At 44.4% G+C, this 24,931-nt stretch overlaps 1 protein-coding gene across 1 annotated transcript in view; it reads left to right on the top strand.

The window, feature by feature from the left end:
- SPON1 (spondin 1) overlaps positions 1–24,931 on the top strand; it is a 281,080-nt gene that overhangs the window by 240,031 nt on the left and 16,118 nt on the right. Inside the window, exons 7-11 of the mRNA XM_079104241.1 lie at positions 6,269–6,333; positions 20,250–20,451; positions 21,507–21,647; positions 22,087–22,162; positions 23,432–23,614. Of these exons, the coding sequence (XP_078960367.1) occupies positions 6,269–6,333; positions 20,250–20,451; positions 21,507–21,647; positions 22,087–22,162; positions 23,432–23,614 (667 nt within the window). The remainder of the gene's footprint in view (positions 1–6,268; positions 6,334–20,249; positions 20,452–21,506; positions 21,648–22,086; positions 22,163–23,431; positions 23,615–24,931) is intronic.

Below are 24,931 nucleotides of genomic sequence, written 5' to 3'. Positions count from 1 at the left end.
GGTTACAATGGTGGCTTGGGCCAGGATGGTGACAGGCAAATGATGACAGTGAAGATATTCTGGAATTGGAGTTGACAGACGTGCTGCTGGGTTGGATGTGGGGCGTGAGAGAGAGGCGCCAAGGACCAACACCTGGAACAACAGCATTGCCCTTCAATGGGATGGGAAAAATGAGAGATTCTGGATTTGAGGAGGGGAAGATTGGGAGTTTGGTTTAAGTCACACTGTCAAGTTCAAGACATTAATTAGGTATCCAAATGAAAATGATGGGCAGGGACAGAAGATTAAAATCTAGCTGTATCAAACACTGCTGACAGTCATGGAAGCTGAGGGCTAGGAGCTGACATTGGCTTTGGCTCAGGTCACAGGTGAACACAACAAGATCAGTTCCAGAGGAGAGGAAAGTCCCAGTTACTTCATCTGAGAGAAGGGGACCATATGCCTGTCAACCTCAAAGGGACACAGTGTAGACCACATGAGATCATGAGCAAACTGTGAAATGCCACCAAAGATGAGCTATCTGGCTTTATTTACAATTTGAGAGAGCCAGAGCCTGATGGGAGGCTACCGTTGAGCACTACTGACTTTAAAGATGCTTATAGCCCTGATATCACCTCATAAAATGGCTCATTTCCTGCTGCTCATCACCGGGACGCTCATCAAGGGAGGAGAAAGTTACCTTCAGAGGTGGATGCTATCAGGACTGGTTTTTCTGTGGGTGGTAAGTGGGAATTCTGGGAAAGGGCAGAAGCAATAATGGACCTAAATGGTGCTCACTGGGATCTGTGTGCCCTCCCAGAGGAAACTGGGTGAGCCTGTGCCTCTAAGGGGCTTTTGGGAGAAAACTGCCACCAGGATCAGCCACATTCTTACTGAAACATGAGGAATAGGAAGAATGTCAGGGAAGGTGGAAAAAGCATGAGTTTGGGGATCAGAAACACCATACTGGAGTCGTGGTTCCTGGGCGGTCTTGAACAAGTCACTTGACATCTCTGAGCTCCAGTTTCCTCGTCTGCAATAAAAAGGATAATAGCTGTTCACAAAGGTTTCCGAACACAGCGGCACACGCCTGTAATCCTAGCAACTCAGGAGGCTGAGGAAGGAGGAGCTCAAGTTTGACACCAGCCTTAGCAACTGAGCAAGACCCTATCTCAAAATATTTTTTTTTATAAAATGGCTGGTGATGTAACTCAGTGGGAGAGAACTTGCTTAGCATGTTTGAGGCCCTGGGTTTAACCCAGAGTACTGCAAACGAAAAAGAAATAAGCTGATAAATGAGAAAGTGTGCAGTGCACGGATGGGTGTCTAGTCTGCTGGGCACTTGGACCACTGCATGGTCATCAGGTTCCCCCCATAGTAGTAAACAGTGTCTCTCCAACTCGACAAGCCTGGTCCTCCCCTCTGTCATCAAAGCTGGTTCTCAGGACAGCATGAACTTCAGCAGTATGGCGAACACTGTCTGATGGGAACACCTGCCAGCGTGACTGTAATATGCAGAACTGAGGGTCAGTCGGGACATGCCTTGTGGACAGCAAAGCATGCGAGGTGGGGCTGGTTCTTTACCCTTCCCCTCTGCCTGGGTTCTCTGGAGTCAGACTGAGGTTTAAACCCTAGCTCAGCCTAAATTCACCGTTCAGTAAAATTAACCTGGACAAATGAGTGTTTCTAAGTTTAAAAATCTGTACCTGCCTTGCCAATGTGCTGTGAGGACTGAGGTGCTATATATAGATAATTAGCAAGGTGCCTAGAGCGTAAATCAGTACCAGTTCTTATTTCAACCTGTTTCAATTCCTTTTCCTCCCTGATCAAGGAATCACATCCCACTTCCGCTCCTAGGGGAAGCAGGCATGGAGGGGCTTCAGGGAAATTGGCTGAGCTCACTCCAAGACCGCGGGTCAGGGCAGCTTTGCCTGCCTGACAGCAGGAGAAGGGCCTTCAGATGAGGAAACAGTGTTGCGGTTCACGACTGGGAGTTGAAGTCAAAAAGCCGGGAGCCAGGAAGGTGCAGGAAGAGAGCAGTCGAGGAACCAGGCAGGGAGGAAGTGACAGACTAGCAGTCTCTGGCTCGGGGCATGGCTGAGGTGCTCAGAACTCCCTCTCACAGGGTGCCCACTCTGGAGTCCATAGGAGGACCAGTGCAGGGTAAGGGTCCCTGTCCTGACTCCAGTCCACTTTCTTACTCCCTACTCTGCGCAGCCTTGCATCACCTGACTCTGATGTCATTTTTGCCTCCAGCCTTCCCAGTCTCATTGTCACGCTGCACGAACCCTCCTCACTCTGCATCTGACCTCAGCCCTGGCCTGTTGGGGACTGTGCTGTTCCCATTTGGCACCAGGGGGTGTGTGGTACGAGTCCGGTTATCACATCTTGCAATATGTTTTCCAAAAGTATAATGAAAGGTGGACATGAGTGACCTGCAGTTTCTTTGGGGTTTTTTATTTTAATTGGCATATCTTTGGGAAAGCATTAATGCCATCCAAACAAGACATGAACTGTGAATGCCTTGAAATACTTTGTTTGAAAAGGGTCCTATGGGAGACGTAAAAGGGCTCTGAGGATCCCTGGAAGATCCTATCCTAAGTGCCTTAGAGACTTGTTAAAACAAGCTTTTCATTTAAGTCTAAAATATGGATTGCTTACTCTGAGTTTAAGTCCTTCATTCTTCAGAATGGGAAACGCCTGACGCCCAGCAGCCCCATCCAAGGCTTGCCTGGCTACAGAAGCCTCCTGTCAGGTGCCCCTGCAGACTGATAGCTTGTCTGCAAATGAGAAAAAGGCCTGAGGTTTTATGGGTTTGTAGAAGCAACTGGAAACTTCTCTGTACCCGAACAGGGCAACTCGATTCTAACAACAGCTCCGTCTGAATGTTCCTAAAAATAAGAATGATGGCTATATTAATGAAACATTTCCTATGTGCCAGGCGCTGCCTCCACATGAACTGTGTCATTCAGTCCCCTGACAACCACACATGGATCCCATTTCAAAGATGAGAAAATTAAGAGAGGTCCAGAGACTTGCCAGAAAACACAGAACTAGTAAATGGTGCAACCAGGATTTGAACTCAGTTCTGACTCTAGATCTTGTGCCCTCAACCACTCTACTTTCCTGCTACTGGATTAGTGAATACTAAAAGGATACATAGGATCCGGTGTGCCCAAAGTTGTAAGGACCTGAGCACACATACATTCTTACTGGGAGTATAAATTGGTACAGGCATTTGGAGGGCAATTTGGTAGGTGCTACCACAATTTTAAGTTTCTTCATCCTTTGATCATCCCTAGCAATCCATGACACAGGAACCCTTGGGTGTGTGAACAAAAAAATATGCATACAAGTCTTCATAGAAACATCATTTGTGGAAAAAAATTAAATAGCCACTAACAATGTTAGTTAAGTGGAAAACACCCATGCTAAGGAATTCTATATGCTCATCACTAACAGTGGTGTGATTTGCCTTTTCAACAATTCACAGAGCATCCGTGGCCATGAAGAAGTCAGTCTTTCTCCAATCTTGTATGATTTAGGCTGTATCAGAGAACTTTAACGTTTCAACAAAAACAAATGAGTTTTTTGAGCGAGTGTTCCAATATGCTCTTTTCCTATTCTACTGAATAATACAAAGGATCACAAAAAGGAACAATAAGCATTGATAAGACAGATGTTGTATAATCCGAATGAAATGACTTATAGCAGAAGCTGTAATGGCCACGCATATGGACCTCCCATCCTTGGAGACTCCACAGATCTCAAAAATGCAGATAGAATTTCATCACCATAAATAAACGCTAATGGAGGGTCTAAACTATTGTTGTTGAGTTATATACTGCAAAAGCAAAATCAATATGTCATTAGCTAGGACATGAAAATCAAGATTTAATTGTAAAGCAAGGTGAATCTGCAGGGCTAGCTCAGTGGTCACCTCAGCTCCACTCACATTGATTTTATTTTTTAGTGAAGTATTTCTTCAAGGGCAAAAGGATTGTCAGCAGACAGTACCTCATTATTTGAATCTCATATCTCACATTTCATTTTTATATCTTGACCTATCTTGCCATAATTTGAAGATTTCCAACACTTCAAATAATTTTAACAGAGAACTATGATATTTAGTATATATTGTAAATAGCCTACGGTATGTACTGACGGGAATATTCTTGTGATATGGTACTAAGGAAAAATGCTAAAGTCATGGTGCAGAACAAGATTTTCGGTATGATGCAATTTTGTGGGAAAAGCTGCATATAGTACATATGCACACACACAGAGTTGTGTAAGCACAGTAAAAGGTCTGGAAAGGCCCATGCCAAACTGTAACATTCTGCAGAAGGAGAAGGAAACAGAAGGAAGGGTAGATGTTGAAGTAGAATGTACTGAACATTTACATCGTGTGCTTCTGCAATACTAAAATTTTCTACAATGAGTGTATATTATTCTAGAAAATCAAAGAAAAAAATGTAGACCAGAGTTAGATGATGAGGACCACATGGGAAGCAAGAAGCGATGATGGACGTTGTGGGGAGCCTTTGGTGGCTTTGGGTTGGGAATGGGTATGATCAGATTTATGGACTTGAACACAGTATCTGGCGTGATGGGGTAGGAGCCGGAGGAAGGTGGTGTCACCCCATGTCAGGTTCAGGCAGTGGCAGGTATGCACGAAACCCAGACAGGATGTGCTGGGAAAGGAACAGGGTTCTGGGGTCAGATGAAGGGGTTCATGTGAGACTGGAGGTTATGGGAGATACAGAGCTAGCACTCAGGAGACAGCTCCTGTTCCACCTGACTTCATGGTAAACAGCCTCTATCAGTTGTTTACCAGGTACAGATGAGGAAGCATACATGATAAGCAAATAAATCTTCCATGAGAAATGCAACCACCCAGGTTGGGCTAGGAGATGCTTTTCCTGTAGACCTATGAACATGGGGACATGTATCCATCTGAAGATTCCTCCAACCAAAGTGTGTACACCAGGGAGCCCGCACTCAGCAAGGGACTGGGAACTGTGACAACGTGTTCTATGGGCCTGGCTTCCGCCCTTCACCTCACCCAGCACTATCTGTACAAGCCCCAGCCAAGCTGGATCTGATGGGCCCCCTTTCTCTCAGGGGCCCACCACCCAAAGACTCCTTCCCTGGTGGTGGAATAAACACTCTGGACCCAAAGGTTACTTTATCATTTTAGGGCCTGAGCCTGGAAGACACCTCAGATCTCTTTCCTTCCAGTTTAGGGCTGTGGGTTTTCTGAGCAAGTTATCCAACCAAGGGGAAGTGCACCAATTCAACCCAAATGTTCTACTTCCAGGCACAGCTGGATTAGGGCACAGCTGTGAACTAGCCACATGAGTCTCTGTTCCCTGGAACTCAGGGATCTCTTCATTTGGCAACAAAATTCTTCTTTCCCCAGTTGGCAACATTCTGGAATTTTCTATACAATGGTGTCTGGGCACTACTGGGACCAGGGGAATCCATAAACAGATGATTACTCTGGGGAAACCCCTGCCAAAGCAGAATTTGGGGTTCTGCAGGCCTTAATCCTTGCAAACCATGATGCCCTCCATCCCCAGTGGGTAACTGAAAGCAAAAACCCAACCAAACTTCAAAATCAAGCAACATCAACAGGGTTCAAATTTTTGCCTTATGATGACCACTTAATGCTTTCTTCAAAGTGTTAATTATCAAGTTCTTTCTTTTAGGTTTTAGGTTCCCCATACTTTAATAGTGCTCTGTACACTGTCCAAAGCAAAGCAGAGCAGTATGTCATGAGTGTAACAAAGTATGGAGAGCTCGGGTTCTGTTCTGGCCTCCATGTCCAAGGAATGGAGGAGGGACTCTGAGGGTGACAGTGCTTGGGTTCAAGTGTAGGCTGCACCGTGGCTCCTGCTGACTCTGCTGGCCTGAAGCAGGCCCCCACTCATGGCTGTATACAGAGCACTTGACTTGGCCCTTCAGGCTGGACATGATATGGAAATCTGGCTCATTAAGGCAAAGTCCAAGTCAGAGCTCTGATTCCAATGGGGAAGGAATGGGCTGAGCTGAGACCAAAGGTGTGGCTCAGTGGGCTCATCAGTGCCCAGGCTGCACCAGGCACAACTGGACATTAAGTCCTACCTCCTGGTGTTGCTGAGGCTGTGGGACAAGATGGCTCCATGATGGTACTGGTAGAGTCTCTAGCAGGTGAGGGAATGGGGATGGATGGTGTCACCATGTCAAATCCCTTATGTGTCCATGAACCCAGCTTTGTTCACTAAATATCTTTGGTTCTGTTTTGCAGAGTGATGAGGTCCTCACTGTCATCAAAGCCAAAGCCCAGTGGCCAGCCTGGCAACCTCTCAATGTGTAAGTAGCATGGACTCTGGCCCCACCCTGCCCCCTCCTGCCTGATGGCCACAGTGTTGGTCAGTTTTTCATCATTGTGACAAATATTTGAAAGGGACAACTTAAAGGAGGCAAGATATATTTTGACTTATGGTTTTAGAGTTTTCAGTCCATGGTTAGCTGACTCCAAGGTAGAAACATCATGGTGGAAAGGTGTGGTGGAAGAAATCTGCTCAGTTCATGGCAACCAGGATACAGAAAGAGAGAAATGAAGGGGCAGGGAGAAAATATAGTCTCTTCTTCAAACCATGCCTCGCGGGCCTAGGTTTCCATCAACTCCCAGTAGTCCATTCAAATTATTAATCCATCAAATGAATTGGTCCACTGATGAGGTTAGAGCACTCATAATTCAGTAATTTCCAAAAAGACACACTTCTGAACATTATTACATTGGGAACTAAGCCCTTGACACACAAGACTTAGGAACGTTCCAGATCCAAGTCATAACATCTCCACATACCACTTGTGTCACTGGAGTCAGTAATAGCTATCAGGTGAGCAAGCAGGTGAGATGCTGCCAATGTGCAGAATACGTGCCTCTGTCTTCTCAGCTTGGTCTCTGCTTACCCCAGTGGCCCTTGGAATGCACAGGTATACTCCTCTAAGCAAGTGTGAGTCATGGAAAGCCAGACTCACGCAAGGTCCCGTTCTCTATCCCTTGGAGATTTCATCTGCTCCAGAGTCTTTGGTGACAATTCCCAAAACTAGCTTCCCAGTTAGATGATTCGGATGGATGGATGCATGGGTGGGTGGATGGATGGATGGATGGAGAGAAGGATGATAATGATGGATGATTAATGGATGGATGGATGATAGATGGATAGATAGGTCAGTAGGTAGATATAGTGATACACCCATCAGTTTCTTGGACACTTCTCCTTGAACTCATGTTCAAAATGGAACCCATCACCTTCACACAAACCTGCTCTTCTCCATGTGGAGAAACATCAATAGTACAATGAGTCATGAAGTTCTACTGATTCTACCTTCCTATCTCAAAAATCAGTCCTTACCTGGCCATTCTCCTGCCATTAGCTCAAACTACCATTTTTCTCCCCTAGACTATTTCACAATTCTTTCCTCTTTATTATGTCCCCCAATCCAATTCCTCATCATCACTGTTACTATAGTGATGTTTCAAGAATCCAAACCTGATGTGTTCTTCCTTTCTTAAAATCTTCCTGTGACCCTTATCCTCCAGGATCAAGTCCACACTCCTTAGTTCAGCTTCACAGGCTAAACATAGCACATTTCAGCCCTGGCCTCCTTTTCCTATGGGCTTCCCAGTCTGCACCTCTCTTTGGCCACCCTGAATTCTATGCAGTTCCTTCAACAAGTTTTGTTTGTTGTTGTTGTTGTTTGTTTGTTTGTTTATTTTTTGGTACTAGAGATTGAACTTGGGGCACTTGACTGCTGAGCCACATCCCAGCCCTATTTTGTATTTTTTTTTTCTTTTTTGATCCATTGTATACAAATGGAGTACAACTTTCATTTCTCTGGTTGTACATGAAGTAGAGTCACACTGTTTGTGTAATCATACATGTACATAGGGTAATGATGTTTGTCTCATTCTATTATCTTTCCTGCCCCCCACCCCCCCACCCCTCATTTTCCTCTACACAATCCATCCTTTCCCCATTCTAGCCTTCCCCCCACCCCATTACATATCATCATCCACTTATCAGAAAAATCATTCAGCCTTTGGTTTTTTGGGATTGACTTATTTCACTTAGCATGATATTCTCCAACTCCAACTATTTACCTGCAAATGCCATAATTTTATTCTTCTTTATGGCTAAGTAATATTCCATTGTGTGTGTGTGTGTGTGTGTGTGTGTGTGTGTATATCACAGTTTCTTTATCCAGGGATCAATTGAAGGGCATCTAGGTTGGTTCCACAATGTAGCTATTGTAAATTGAGCAGCTATGAACATTGATGTGGCTGTATCTCTGTAGTATGCTTATTTTAAGTCCTTTGGGTATAGGCCAAGGAGTGGGATAGCTGGGTCAAATGGAGGGTCCATTCCAAGTTTTCTAAGGAATCTCCACACTGCTTTCCAGAGTGGCTGCACTAATTTGCAGCCCCACCAGCAGTGTATGAGTGTACCTTTTCCCCCACATCCTTGCCAACACCTATTGTTGCTTGAATTCTTGATAATAGACATTCTAATTTGGGTGAAATGAAATCTTCAGGTAGTTTTGATTTGCATTTCCCTTATTACTAGAAATGTTGAACAATTTTTCATTTATCTGCTTATTGCTTGTAGATCTTCTTCTGTGAAGTGTCTGCTCATTTCCTTAACCCATTTATTGATTGGGTTATTTGTACTCTTGGTGTAAAGTTTTTTGAGTTCTTTATAAATTCTGGAGATTAGTGCTCTATCCAAAGTGCATGTGGCAAAGATTTTCTCCCACTGTGTAGACTCTCTCTTCACATTGTTGGCTGTTTTCTTTGCTGAGAAAAATCTTTTTAGTTTGAATCTATCCCAGTTACTGATTCCTACTTTCATTTCTTGTGCTTTGGGAGTCATGATAAGGAAGTTTGGTCCTAAGCTCACCTTGCAGGGTCTCAGGCCTAATTCCTAGGTTCCTGATTTATTTTGAGTTGAGTTTTGTGCAGGGTGAGAGATAGGGGTTTAATTTCATTGCTGCATATGGATTTCCAGTTTTCCCAGCACCATTTGTTGAATAGCCTTTCTTTTCTCCATTGTATGTTTCTGACACCTTTGTCTAGTAGGAGATAACTGTATTTATGTGGTTTTGTCTCTGTGTCCTCTATTCTGTACCACTGGTCTACCTGTTTATTTTGATGCCAATACCATGCCGTTTTTGTTACTATTGCCCTGTAGTATAGTCTAAGGTCTGGTCTTGCGATACCCCCTGCTTCACTCTTCCTGCCAAGGATTGCTTTGGCTATTCTGGGTCTCTTATTCTTCAAAATGAATTTCATGATTGCTTTCTCTATTTCTATGAGGTATGTCATTGGAATGTTAATTAGAATTGCATTGAATCTGTATAGCACTTTTGGTAGTATGGCCATTTTGACAATATTAATTCTGCCTATTCAAGAACATGGGAGATCTTTCCATCGTCTAAGGTTTTCTTTAATTTCTTTTTTTTTTTTTTTTTATTGTGATGCTGTGATGCTGGGAATTGAACCCAGGGCTTTGTGTTTGTGAGGCAAGCACTCTACCAACTGAGCTACATCTCCAGCCCTAATTTCTTTCTTTAGCGTTCCATAGTTTTCATTGTAGAGGTCTTTCACCCTTTTGTTAGCTTGATCCCCAAGTATTTTTTTTTTTATGCTATTGTGAATGGGTAGTTTTCCTAATTTCTTTTTCAGAGAATTCATCACTAATGAATAGAAATGCATTAGATGTATGAGTGTTGATTTTATATCCTGCTACTTTGCTGAATTCATTTATGAGTTCTAGAAGTTTTCTGGTGGAATTTTTGGCTCCTCTAAATATTTTATTTAGAGACAGGGTCTCACTGAGTTGCTTAGCGCCTCGCTTTTACTGAGGCTGGCTTTGAACTCACAATCCTCCTGTCTCAGCCTGTCAAGTCACTGGAATTACAGACATGCACCACCGTGCCTGGCTCTTGAACAAGTTTTGATTGATTCCACTCATCCTTTAAAGATGCAAGGTCTGGAAGTTCCTGGTCAACTATCAGAAAATGGTTTGTAAATGACTTGACTAGCCCCTGTATGGAGTAGTCTGCATCCATTAACCATGGTATTGATGCAGACAGCAACAACATGGGCAATGTGTGAGATCCTACTCGGTGGCAGAAAAAGCAAATGCAAAATGATGGAACGGAAGTATAGGACATTACAAGGAAGGCTCCCCAGGGTGGGGCAGCAGGAGCAGAGGGAGGAGGGGCCCTTGTACATGACCAGCTGGGAGAAGGGAAGCTGTTGCCAGGCAACTGGCACCTACCCACTTAACCAGTCAGTGAATCCCCTACTATGTGCCAGCCCTCTATACACAGCTCCCACTCTTTGGACCACCCAGCCAAGATGGAAGACAATTAACAGAATTCTACCACTTCAGGTCTACACTTTGCATAAATCCAGATGGCACCATGTTCACAGAATGTATATAATATGATGTCATCATGGTGCCTGGTACACTCCAGGGTTTTCAGTTTTAGGATGAGGATATAAGTAGCTCTGGAAGCTCAGGGAACGGGTGGAGAGAGTTCTGCCAAGGCTTTGTGCAGAAGGTACATGGCTGAGTCTGGAAGGATGCTCCTCGCCCCATTCAGGACTGGCCCAGGTCTGTGAGGAGCTGAGGCAGCTGACCATGAGCAGCCCAGCTGGCTGCATGGAGGCCACTTAGCCTGCTGTGATCTCCAAGACTGTCTCTGAATCCTCTCTAAGGAAGTTCACACCAGGGAAGAGGAAAATCTTCCCAGCCCAGGAAGTGCCTTTCCCTCTGAAGAGAAGCAGTTGGAGGCAGGCTCTGCTGCCTTGAGCTCTCCCTGGTGGGTGGCCATGTACCTGTCCCATCACTGACCCCCCAGAAAACGCCATGTGAACCCACAATGGCCCTGGCTCCCTTTGCATAACTGATACTTCTCTTCAGCTTCTCCTGGTTCCCAGGCCCCACAGCCACTTGTGAAGAACCCCTCACTCTTGGTGTTCCAAGAGGAACAAGGGCGCAGGGCAGGTATGGATGAGAGGTGTGTGGGCCACAGTTTGTGGATGCAGCTTTATACCACTTAGGAGTTTGAGGAACCTGGAGTTAGAAAAATGTCAACTACAAAGCACAGGGCATTCAGAAAGGAGAGAGGAAGAGAGAGAGAGAGAGAAGAAAGAAAGAAAGCCAGGTGTGGTGGTACACACCTGTAATCCCAGCGATTTGGGCTGCTGAGGCAGGATGATTCCAAGTTCAAGGCCAGCCACAGCAACTTAGTTAGGCTGCAAACAACTTTGCGAGACTCTGTCTCAAAATAAAAAATAAAAAGGACTGGGGATGTGGCCCAGGGGTTAAGCACCCCTGGGTTCAAACCCTAGTACCAAAAGAAAGGAAAGGGAAATCTATGCATTCACGTACCCCAGAAGGCACTTACATTTATTATCCCACTTAATCCTCACAGTAGCTCTGTGGGACAGGCCCATTTGACTAAGAGTTTCTATGACACATCCAAAGGCATCATCTAGTCCATCAAGAGTGGAACTGCCCCTTACAGTTCCAGGGTAGCTCCATCCCCAGCCAGGCGGAAACCCATCCTTTTCTGCAGATCTCAGAATGGGAAGAAGGCTAGTCAGGGCCAAGCCAGGGCCCAAGTGGGTGCTGAGTCTGCTTATGTTTCCAACTTCAGAGAACTGATCATTTAAATACAGGCCCAAGGGGATGATCAGGAAATGGAAACGCGCATGACCAGAGAACCCACCCAAGGAACGACAGCAATGGTCAGAGATGGGAGGAGACCAAGGAGACGTGACAACTGGATGTGAAGCAGGGTTCTGCTGGGACCTGGGAACACAGCAGTGACATGCATGGCAAAGCCAAGACAGCCCACGTAGAGTCGGCAGTTCAGTAAACAGTCTCGGACCGTGTTAATTGCAAGTTTGGATTATCATACTACGGTTATGTAAGACATTAACACCAGCGCAAGCTGGGTGAAGGGCGTGTGGGAACCTTCTGTACTATTTCTCTGTAAGTTTAAAAATATTTCATAATAAAACTTTTTTTTGAAAGAAAGAAAAAATAAAGAGTGGAACTGGAATTCCAGCCATATCCAGCTGAGTAACTCTGATACCTTCACTGAAACAAGATCCCTCTGATTAAATAACAACTCGTCCCTTTTCTCCATTTTTAATTGATCAGGAAGTGTCTCTCTCTCAGCCTGGCTTCTCTGATCAGCACAAAATGAACCATGTGACCACAATAAATTGGCTCCAGCCTCAAAACAAAATGGAACAAAATCTCGACTTCGACTTACCCGGCATCGAATCAAGGGTGACTGAGATGTCTCATTCACTCAATACTCATTGACAGTCTCCAAAGAAAAGCACTACACACAGTGCTTGGGGGACCGCGGTGAGCAGAGGTCCTCACGGAGCTCACAGTTCAGTGGGGAGAGACATCTACTCAATGACCACACAAATACCAAGGTACCATGAGAGTGTGTGAAAGGGACCCTGCCCCAGCAGGACACGGAGGCAGTCAGAGCCCACCAAGATCCAAGGAATCAATAGGAGTTAGGCAGTAAAGAAGCAAAATGAGGAGAGAATACTCTCTAGACAGACTGTCACGTGCAAAGGCCATGTATGAGAGGAAGCAAAGCCTACTTCAGATACTAACAGGCTTTGTATAACTGGATCCAGAAATCAAAGAAGAGCTTGGTGTGAGGCCAAGTCATGCAACATTAAAATTTTTGATTTTTATATTAAAACTAATGGAAAATCATTGAAGAGTTTTAAGCAGAAGGATGATACCATCAGATTTGCATTTAAAAAAAAGTAATAACAGCACTCTGGCTCCAATGTGAAAAGGTAGATGAGGTGAGACCAGTGGAGAGGCAGTTGCAGAGAGCCAGGAGAGAATTAATCATGACTTCCACTGCCTGGTGGTAGTGGTGTGGTGGAAATGGAAAGAAATACAGAAATGTGCAAGATGCTGGTAGTAGGTGACACTGGCCAGTCTGCAGCAATAGGTTGAACAGAGAAGGTGGGAGAGACCAGCGGTCCAGACGTGGCTGGCCTAAGGAATTTGTGGGGACACCCATGTGCCTAGAAACATTAGGTGCAGTTTGATGGGAGCACCAAGTGATTAGTTCTGACTGTGCTACATTAAGAGGTCTTGATATCCAGGTGAAATCATTGAGTAGTTGACTACAGAGCTCTGAATCTCAGGGCAAGAATTCCATGCTGAGAAATAGAATTGGGAGCCATTGAGGAATGGGAGACAATCTGTATGAAGGGCACAGATAAGACAGAACTTGAGAATAAGAGTCAAGGGCTTAGGACTGAGTCCCGAAGACCTCCAGCATTTCATGCTATGGCGGACTTGCCAGCAAAGGAAACAGAAAAGAAGCAGCGATGAGATCCAGAAGGAAATTTGGAACCTGGAAGCCAAGGGAAGAGTGTTCCAGAAGAGTATTCAGCTTGGGTCAGTGCAGTGAAGAGATCAAGGAAGACTGGGCTGCAAGATGCTCCTTGGATTTATCAACATGAAGGTCACCCATGACCTTATGGAGAAAGCTTTCTGCTGAAGGACACAGGGAGGAAAACAGCACAAAGCAGTTGAAATGTGAATAGAAAGTGAGATCATGGAGTCACCAAGCATTTTCATGAAGTTTGCAACTCCGAGCAGGTGAAAATCAATGGAACTCTGCCCACCACCAAGATAGGAGAGACTTTATAAAAATTGGAAGAAATCTTCTGGGACACAATCCCACACTTCACCCATTCCTCAGATTGCCCGAGACCCCAGTGGGAGAGAATCCATGGATGGCAAACCTGCAGACTTCCTAACACCCACAACCTCCACACTCAGTGCTACCAACTGGTTGAGAGAAAGGAATTTTCCTTTGCTTTTCCCATACCCTAGGCTCCCCTTTCCTCTTCCAAATCTCATTAGGAAGTCAAATTAGGAAGGTCCATGCAGCCAAGTTTTGTTTTGCCCAAACAGCCCTGCCCCTCCTCCCAGAGCCTGCTCCATCGAGGTTAATGGGATTCCAGCCTCCCTCAGCCCAATGGAAAGCCAGGGTGACCTACTTTAGGAAGTCCTGCCCATTGCAACTGACTTGTTTTTCAACAATCTTCATCTTTATCCCCAGCACCACTTCTTCAAAGGACAGTCATGAGTGAACAAATTAGTTGCTGACTTGTTTAGCTCAATAAATCAAGCTGTAGCTCCGACAGCCCATCGCCAGGTAGAGACAGGAAAGACAGATTCTGAACAAACTGCACATCCTTCACTAGTTCCTCTGGCACCTCAGTGGAAAATACCCAGGTTTCCTGCAAATCAATTCTGAGATTCCATCACCCAGTTCCTCCAGTGTAGTCTGAATGCGAAGAATTATTGGAACTTAAAAATACTTCTTTCCTTTCTTATACTATAAGGACTATAGTCCCTTAAATCATTCCCAGTTACTCTACTTCATGAACATTTTATTAGTCAATGCCCGTGTTTGTGAGGTCAGAGGAACAAAGACATGTTCACATTTTCCAGAAATCCAAAGCCACCATTGCCCAAGAGGCCAGAGGCATCTTTCTCCTAAATCCAAACTGGGAGTTCTAGGGCCGTCCCTGCCTCCTGCAGCACTTGCTCAGGTCCATCGATGTCTCCAGAATAGAAAAGGAAGACAAGTTTTGGACTAGAGGAGCAGTTGGTAGATCTGAGTCTGCAGGTGGAGTTCTTGATACCTCCTGGTGACAGTTTTTCCAGCGCTGCAGGAACCTCCCTCAAACCTCTCTCCACCCACCCAGGTCTTAAACAGCCTAGTGAATGACTTGAGCGCCCTCTTGTGTTTTATTGGGTTTCTGCAAGTGTGAAAATGAGGATTATTTGGAATATTTGAGAGACGGAACACTGCGTATGAATGGTTTAGTAAACACTCTGGAGTCTCACTAGTATGTGTAAGTCAAAAGGGGAGAATAAATCTCTAGAAGAAGCAAAACTAATTTCTTCTGTGTTGTTTTTGGAAGTTTTGTTTGGAAAAGCTGTACGAAAAGAAAATCAACCTTTACCAAGCCCTATTATGTGTCAGTCACAATGAGAAGTGATTTCCTCACAATAAAACTCTGGGGTGGATATGATGATGTTCCCATTTTGAATATGTAGTAACTTCAGAGAAAGGTGAGGTAAAGTCCCCTGTCTCATAGCTAATAATTCAGTGACTGAACCAAAATTCAGATCCAGCTATCCATGCCAATGTCCTGGGGTTCTTCCCTGCACACCACACTGCCTTCTAAATGTAAAAGGAGGAAATATTTCTCCATGTTCTCTTGTATTTTTCATTTTTCTGATGTGAATTGTCTGTTTATAAGTTTCCGTCACTAGGATTGTGGTCTTCATCTTAGCGATTTGGGTTATATCTCTATAATATTAACACTTTGTTAGTTACACTTAACAGAGATATTTTTGCTAATGCACCATTTTTTTTCCTACAATTCAGGTACAGGCTGAGTATCCCTTGTCCAAAACGTTTGGGACCAGAAGTGTTTAGAATACTTACATATACATAATCAGATATCTTGGGAATGGGATCCAAGACAAAACACAAAATTCTTTTCTGTTTTAGATACATACACTTTATATACAAAATCTGAAGGTAATTTTATGCAGTAGTTTTAGTGCACCAGCATTTTAACTGTGACCCAAATCAGGTGTGAAATTTGTCCACTTGTGGTGTCATGTCAGTGTTCAAGAGCTGCAGACTTTGGAGCATTTCAGATTTCAAACTTTTGAATTAGAGATATTAAACATGTACCATTGTTTTCATTGTAAAGATGTTTTTAGCTAATGTGTAATTCAAAATAGTTAGCTTTTTTCTTTTGATTGCCTTTTAGTCCAAAAATTGAGAAATGTAACATTTCTCTGTTGTTGGTGAGTTGTTTTTTTTTTTGTTTTTGTTTTGTTTTGTTTTGTTTTGTTTTGTTTTCTTGAACAGTGGATTAACTTTTGTGACCTGGTTGCTTTATTATTATTGCTTGGTATATGATATTAGATGTGAGTCCAATATTTTTATAATTTAGCCCAACCCCACTTGTATAACCTTCCTTCCACTCCAACTCGAGTAGTCTATTTGTATAAGTCCTTACCTATAGTTTCTGGAATCTCCACTCTGACTTCTATTTCCATTTTACCTTGAATCTCACACCATTCTGATTATCATGCTTTATCATAAACTCTGGTGTTTGGTATAGCTAGATCAACTCTCTTTTCTAGAAGTGATTCAACTTTAATTTCCAAATTGAAAAATGAAACCAAATTACCAAAATGTCATATCTTAGAAGACATGGCTTATAAAAAGGCATAAATAAGAACCTTTGTTAGGGCTTGAACAAAGAACCCCAGTCCTATCTGGCATTTCCTAAAGAAAATTCACATATGTTCTTATCCATTTCATTATTTTAAATAGAATTTTATAATAGAAGTAGTAAATACTGTGAAGTGATTTTTAATTAAATTTGAAGGTCAAAGGAAGTACAAGAGCTCTACATTCATCTCGGAGATTAATTCATTTATTTCAACAAACATTTGAAGAGAAGCCACTGCATGCCAAGTCCTAAGCTAAGCAGTGGGATATAGCTATAACCAAGGGAAAAAATGGTCCCTACTGTATTGGGACTTGATGGGGAAAACAGGTGTTAAACAAGAAATTCCAAGGAAAGTGTGAGTTGAGTATGCTACGGGAAGTACAATAGGGAGGATCATAAGGAATTTGTAGGATCAGGAGATGCTCCCTCCAGGAAGTATTGCAGAAGTTTGAATCATGGAGAAATGTTCCCATCTAGCCTAAGAGAAAGGAGTGAGCTACCTGAAGATGCTAAAATATTGCTCCCAGGCCCTTAGAGTTTCAAATTTAACATTTGTCACATTACTCAACATAATACTATGCTTTGTGTAGGGATTGGTGGCTCTAAATTTTCTGCTCTTTGAAATACTTACCAAGCTCTGGAAGTACCTCACTCAGGAGACAGATTTAGCTATAACAGCTTTGACCCAAATGCATTTGCTACAGAGGATTTCTACAAAGCTTTGTTCTCAGATGATTATATCTATCAGCTGGGCAAGTATCAAGATGATGTGTTAGGATGGATTGGGGGATGGTTTCTACAGCTCTGGCTTCCTCAGTAGAGCTATTTTTGTTCCCTTAGATTGCATTGTGAATAGTGTCACCCATGGGCTACAGGATATGACTGACTAATATGACCAAAAATCACATAATTAGAGAGATGGGAAGATAATGGGTGAATCTTTCATCTCTATAGCAATGAAAGAGGAAACCTGCTTCCCCAGGCACTGCCATACCCCAATGGTCCAAGAGGCGGACTGGGGTATAAAGTAGCTCCAGTCAGGTGCCAAGGCTCTTGCCTGGCAGTTCCTGCCGGAAGGCCAGAATCATATCTTGTAAGTCCCTCTGTGAACAACATCACAACTCCACAGACTACAAATCTTTAGAGAAGCCTGGCCTCTAAGGCAGCTGCTGAAACCACTGATCCCTAGGCCAAAAAAATGCACAATACAGGGAAAGGACATTTTTGTCTAACTATGCAGCAGACTGTGTCAGTGTAGTACTTCAGCGGTTTCTCCCAGCAAAGCATCTCATTTGGTCCTCAGGTAGGTATCGTTAGATGACAACATTAAGACTCAAAGACAGTGCGGGACTTACCCACGATCTAGAGCTAGCAAGGAGTGTAGCTGGAATCATCACATAGCCATTCATTCAGTGGCCCACTGAGCGGGTACTGGGGTGCAGTTGTGAAACCTGGGATTCCTGGTTTCAAGAAGCCCCCAGGCTAGTGGAGGAGACCAGACAGCGAAGAAGTGATTAGAATCCTAGGGTCTGATTACAGACACTTCACAGTTGTGGAGATACAGACCAAGGGTGCTTACCTCAGCCAGGTGATCAGAAAGGATCCTGAAGAGGTGACACATGAGCTGAGACTTGCGGGTCACCAGAAGAGATTACTGAAAACAGATTGTGGGGAATAATAATAAGTGCTGGTAAGGATGTGGGGGGAAGGAACAGTCTTAGTAGGATTGCACATTAGTACAGTCACTAAGGAAATTAGTATGGAGGTTTCTCAAAAGACTAGAAATGGAACCATCATATGACCCAGCTATACTACTCCTCAGTACTTATCCAAAAGAATTAGAGTCAGGGATACTATGGTGATACGTGTGTGTGTGTGTGTGTGTGTGTGTGTGTGTGTGTGTGTGTGTATTTGTTTATAGCAGCACAATTTACAATAGCCAAGTTGTGGAACCAGCCCAGGGGTCCATGAACGGATGAATGGATAAAGAAAATGTGTTGTATATGTACACAATGGAGTTTTATTCAGCCACAAAAGAAGGAAATAATGTCATTTGCAGGAAAATGAATGGAACTTGAGAGCATTGTGTTAATTATGTAAATTTTCCACTTGTCAGAGCTCAAAAAGTTAGATTTTGAAGCAGTTCAGAGTTTAGATTTTCAGATTAATGGTGTAACGTTTCAACCTGTAACGATGGCTCAGGTGCCGGGAGCTGGGCTAAGTACTTTATGCAAGTTGGCTCATTTAACATGACCCTTTGGAGCTGACATATGTTATCCCCGTTTCAAAGATTTGGACACTGAGACACAGAAAGGTTTGGGAATTTGCCTAAGGAGGTGCAGCTAGGTGAGGTGGAGCTAAGATGCACACCCCGGCTCCCCTCACCCTGAGCTTTTTGTCTGGTCCCATCTGGCTGCCAGAACCCAGTGATGGGGTTCCACAGGGCCCACCAGGTCTGGAGTCATTGCTTTCTGGGGCCAGGTGAGGGCAGCCAGAAGCAGCTGGTACCAACAGAAGGTTTCCGCGCTCCCGAACAGCTGAGGTGGACCAGCTGCCAGCTGGACAACATATCAGTTGGTCCCCAGCCAAGGATTCCCCACAGTTAGCAGCCTGGGGGTGTAAAAAGTCAGGCCTTCAAGCCTCAGTCTCTGCTACCTGTGTTTCCAAGTTCACTCATCTCTGCTCACTTGCATTGCCTCTCCACAGAATGAGATAATACTTCTAACCCCACCAGAGTGTCATGAGGGGAAAATGAAATATCAAGGATCACCCTCAAGTGAATATGACTCTTTTTCCTCCCCAGCCCTTTCAGTGGGCGGGATGGGGGTCCACCATTTATCTCATGCAGCCCAGTTCCTCCTGGAACCTCCTCTTAGTGATCCGGGGATGCTTACCTCAGCCAGGTGATCAGAAAGGATCCTGAAGAGGTGACACATGAGCTGAGACTTGTGGGTCACCAGAAGGGATTACTGAAAAGCTTCTTTGAAGAGCTGCCCCCTGTGACTGTAGACTTGAGTGATCGTTTTCAGCAGCTGGAAGACAGCAGTCAAAGGCAAACGGTTGTGTAGCTGAACCCCTGCCTCCAACAGGAGGAAACAGCCAGGGGATCAGGTGTGAGTCCGTGGGTGTGTCCTGGTGCCAGGGCTTTGCCATGGGAGACCTCTTAAAGACAATGGAGGCAGCAGGCACAGGGGACTCCCTGCAATGGCACAGTGGAGATCTCAGAATGAAAAGGGGGCAGGAGAATTTAGAAGTTGATGATGGAAAGAACATTGACCTTGAACTAATGGTCTCCTGATACTTAACCTTGTGACTTTGGACTTGTTACACAGCCCCCCTGAGCCTCAGTTTCCTCCTACATAAATTGGAGTCAAGAATCCTTGCCTCTGGTCTGTCCTAAAAATTAAAGATGTGTAAGTAAAAGTGCAGGACAACATTAAGCACTTTTCATGTGTGAAGTTCATCTTGCATCCAACACAGCTGGGTGCACACACACCACGTAGGATTTGTTCATTCACTTTTTCAAAAACATTTACCAAGTGTCTACTCTGTGTATGGAAATAAAGTCAAGCATGAAGCAAACATAAACCCTCTGTTTCAGAGTTTACACCCCAGTGAGAGATGACAATCAATAAACATGAAAATAAATCAGCAAGGAAATATAAATAAAAGTAAGTGCTGCAGACACTTTAAATCCACACAGGATTCACTTCATGTTTCTCCAACAGGTGGGCTCAGAAGAGAGAAGAGCATAAACCAGTAATGGCCAGAGAATCTGCCTCCTCTCTTCCTTGTGTCCTCAAACCATGTCCGACCAGATGTCCCTCAGAGTGTGCACCCCTCATCCCCTAACATACTGGCCTCTGTATTTGATTTCCAGGAGAGCAGCACCATCAGCTGAATTTTCAGTAGACAGGACACGCCACTTAATGTCCTTCCTTACCATGATGGGCCCCAGTCCTGATTGGAACGTGGGCTTATCTGCAGAGGATCTATGCACCAAGGAATGTGGCTGGGTCCAGAAGGTGGTGCAAGACCTGATTCCCTGGGACGCTGGCACTGACAGTGGGGTGACCTATGAGGTAAGTGTGCCTGCAGTGGTGAATGGCAAGCTTCCTGTGCACTTCCTCTTGCCCAGCTCTGTTTTGGGTGTCCTAGATCCAGGGGTGAGCCTGACCCTGCTGTTCTAGAAGAACTTAATCTGGAAGAAAGGCCAACATGGTCTCATCACATACACACTGGTTCAGGCTCTGAAAAGTATCTTTTGCAGTGACCAGAGCACAGAAAGGGAATCTGCTGAAGAGCAGATCACAGGTAAGCAAAGGGCAGCATGCCAAGAACAGAGGCAGAGACAGACAGACAGAAGGAAGTTGTGTTTATATAAGACTGGGCCAGATTTTAAAGGGAGAGGAGTTTATTCTGTCCTGGATGTCATATTTCTTAGACATGGTCAACATGCCACCTGCACTGAAATCTGGAGCCATCACAAAACCATTGGGAAAACAATCTAGAACAGGCATCAGCACACTATGGTTTTTGAGACAATCTATCCTGTACCCTAATTTGTAAATAGTTTTCAAAGTTAGCTACACATCCAATTATATATTGTCTTTTTCACTCCAAGGACTGAGCAGAATAATTGTGACAGACACCGTGTGATTCACAAAACCTAAAATATTTACCATCTGACCTCCTAGAGAAAAAAATTTGCTGCCTGGTCCAATATAAGAGTTTGAGATTCAAGCCAAGCTAGTGTAGCCATTTCTGAGCTAGGATGACCTCTCTGTAACTTGGTTTCTACATCTGGCATAATACTGTCATGTATGTGGATCTGTGTGTGTGTGTGTGTGTGTGTGTGTGTGTGTGTGTGTGTGTGTTGTGGTACTGGGGTTTGAATCCAGGGCCTCACACATACTACGCAAGTGCTCCACCCCTGAACACCCCCAGCCCTGTGGAAGAATTTTGAAGTACAGGTCTACAAATTTCCAAGCCCAATAGATGGTATGAATGGAATATCATAGCTACTGTTACACTTATTAAACTCCTATCAGAGTTTTTGTTTTGTTCCATATAAACAAATTATTTTGTGGTTTTCATGTTTTATTTCCCACTCTCTGTATCTGTGTTTTTTCTACAGTCACCAAACAAACCCACAATTCCACAGGAGAAAATCCGGCCCCTGACCAGTCTGGACCATCCTCAGAGTCCTTTCTACGATCCAGAGGGCGGGTCCATCACTCAAGTAGCCCGAGTTGTTATTGAGAGAATCGCTCGAAAGGTACTGGGTTTGAGCCCACCAGCATGGCCAAGGAAACCAAACACCTTTCTGCTCTAGAATTGTGGGAGTGCCTGGAAGATAGCACCCCAGGATATGGAACTCCTGAGCATTCAAGTGTTTCTAGTATGCAAATTATTTCATAAAAAGTAAATGAGCAAGATAAACTCAGTAGTTAGGCCCAGTGCCCAAACGAATGATTTGACCCAGGCCAATAGGTTTCATCATGAGTCCCACAGTCGATTACTCATGTCTGCCATAGTCAGAATTCTTCCTTTGCCAACTCTACTCTCATGCATTTCCTTTTCAGTCAAGTTACAAAATTTGACCTAGAACTCTACCAGGGGTAGAACTTGTATAGCGTGGGCATTCAATTTTATGCTCTGTCATCTGTCCCCTCCTTTCTCTAATGTGAGCCCTCCACATAAAATTCCTTTTGCAGGGGGAACAATGCAATATTGTGCCTGATAATGTTGATGATATTGTAGCAGACCTGGCTCCAGAAGAGAAGGATGAAGGTAGGTTATTTTCCTATGTTGTAGGTAGCAACACAAATGGCACATGCCTTTGGGAAAGCACCTTGCTAACATGGTTTAAGAACCCATAAACATCAAGGGGCATGGTGATGTGTGCCTGTAATCCCACCAACTCGGGAAGCTGAGGCAGGAAAAGCGTAAATCCCAGACAAGCCTGGGTAATTTAGTAAGACCCTGTCTCAAAAACACAAAATAAAAAGATCTGAGATTATGGCTCAGTGGTAAAGTACTCCTGGGCTCAATCTCCAGTACCATAAAAAATAACTTAGCCACATCCTTTGACCTGATTATCCCATCTCTGAGGATTTCTTCTTAAGAAGTAATCAGGGGCTGGAGTGTGGCTCAGTGACAGAGTGCATGCTTTAGCCCACACGAGGACCAGGGCTCTGTCCTCAGCACCCCTCCCTCCCACACACACAAAAAAGCAAAAAACGAGGCCAAAATTAGCCACCAATTATAAGGTAATTTGTGAAGGTATGACATTGGAATATGTATTCAACAGTATCACTCCTTTAATATGACCACAAAAATGGAATTTGAATCGGCATTCAGTATTCAGACCACTTTCTGCTTTGGTTCTTGCAGTGGTCTGTGAGGTAGGCATAGTACATCTACTCCTCAGCAAGGGAAAAGGCCCAGGTCCCACAGTCAGCTTTGAACCTGTTTCCTCATGGAATCTGGAGCCAAACCATCCAGATTGTTCATTAGCCCTGTGACCTTGGGCAAAAGGCTCACCTCTCTACGTCAGTTTCTTCATTGTCAAATAGGCAAAATAATAGACCCTGCCTCATAGAGAGTAACTTAGTAAGACGCTGTCTTACCAAGGGATAAAACCCATAGGCCGGCACATAATAAGTGCTCTGCAAACATCAGTTTCCCTTACTCCTAACCGTAACACCTGTGTTTGGAGGACATTGGGAAGATGAAGCCTAAACACAAATAAAATCTGTGCCTTCCCTGTGAAATGCCTACGTGTGTTAGAAATCAATGTCTGCCAAGGTGAGGGACTGGTAGGGAAAAGATGCGCATGTGTTGAGTGGAGGGAATAAAAAGAGAACTGTTCTACTCAGTTGGGTATTTATTAGCTGGATGTTGAAATACCATTTTTAAAGGAAAGGGCATGGCTGCTTCCACCCCTGGAGCACCCAGGCTCATGAAGGCTTCTCCTGACTCCAAATAAGATTATCTGGGGAGAGGGCCAGCTGCAGCTTCCACAGCTTCCCAGGAAAACATCTCAACCACTCTTTCCAGATGATACTCCTGAAACCTGCATCTACTCCAACTGGTCCCCATGGTCCGCCTGTAGCTCCTCCACCTGCGACAAAGGCAAGAGGATGCGGCAGCGCATGCTGAAGGCACAGCTGGACCTCAGCGTCCCCTGCCCTGACACCCAGGACTTCCAGCCCTGCATGGGCCCAGGCTGCAGTGATGAAGGTAAGGCGACAACCCAGACCAGCTGGCAGAAGCTCAAGAAGAGAGGTCTGCCTGGCAATGTGGGCCCCTTACACCCAGGCACACAGTGGCCCTGAAGTGGACAGCAGGACCCTGACTATACTGTTACCCACTTCTGCAACAATGCCTTAAAGGTTCTGAAGGTAGAATATGTCTTATGACATCAGAAGAATTCTGGAGATTGCATGACTGCCCTCTTCCCTCCTCAGCCATGGAATAATACATGCACATGAGAGCAAAGCAAACAAACAGACATGTCTTGTGACAAACCACAAATAACCAGTAGCCTGATTCTGGTTCTTAATTCCACTTGTTTTTTAATGGAGACCATGAACAGGTTGATCAAGATGGAATCCAGGTGCACTGCCCTAATTCTGTCATCCATGGCCCCTCATCAGTATTCCACCTCAGCCAGAGCACTCATGTGGTGTCAGGACCTTCTCAGTCTCTCTATCTGCAACTGCTTAAAGGTCAGGCTTGAACTACAATCTTGCAATACCTATGTCATGACAGCTCAGACTTCAAGACTGCAGAGTTGATTGCTGTGCAAAGGTTGGCTGCCTGCTTCCCAGGGCATGACTCCTCTCTGCCTGGATAGACCTATACTCTTGCTCTGATCTTACTCTCTCAGAGATGCAACGAGGCTGTAGGAAGACACATACAGACTGTGGTACACAGCAAGGAGAAAGCCACTTCCAAGCAGAGGAAAATAAACCTTACCCCTGAAGTCATTCACTCACCTAACTACAGGTTTAAATGCCTCTCCTTAGATACGTCTCTGGACTGCACTCCCACATGGTTTATTGCTAACTGCTTTTTGCCCAAAATAAGGCACTTTTGAGGGGAACAAACCTTGCCAGAAGACAGGCCATTCCTGCAGTTAGGAAAAGCATGACTGAATGATTAATGTTGAAGGTGCTTTCTTAGGGCTGTGGAGCAGATGCCTGCAGTGGAAATTGAGGCCTTTAACCTCTCGCTCCACAAAGAGAGTCTATCTTCATACCAATTCAGGTGATTTCCAGGAGGTCATGATATTTCTGAGCTGGGCCTATTCTTTGTACCTGGGGTATATGCACCCTAGAAGCAACCCTTTATACCCACATCCCTTCTGCACTGAATTACTTGAGGGGAATGGTTGAAATGGGAAGAAGAGACTCCTTTGAATATTCTTTAAAAAATAATTTTTCCAAGACAAGGTGAATGTACATCATTGTATTATAGCAACTGCATCTTTTTCAAGTTTCTTCCTAATGATCTGGACCAAGCTGTTTAGCCCAGTCTTTGACACTTCTATCCCTA

This window comes from Sciurus vulgaris, assembly GCF_902686455.1.
Source record: "Sciurus vulgaris genome assembly, chromosome: 11".
Lineage (NCBI taxonomy): Eukaryota > Metazoa > Chordata > Mammalia > Rodentia > Sciuridae > Sciurus > Sciurus vulgaris.
Note: the sequence above shows the minus strand (reverse complement) of the source record. Positions and strands in the feature narration are given on the sequence as shown.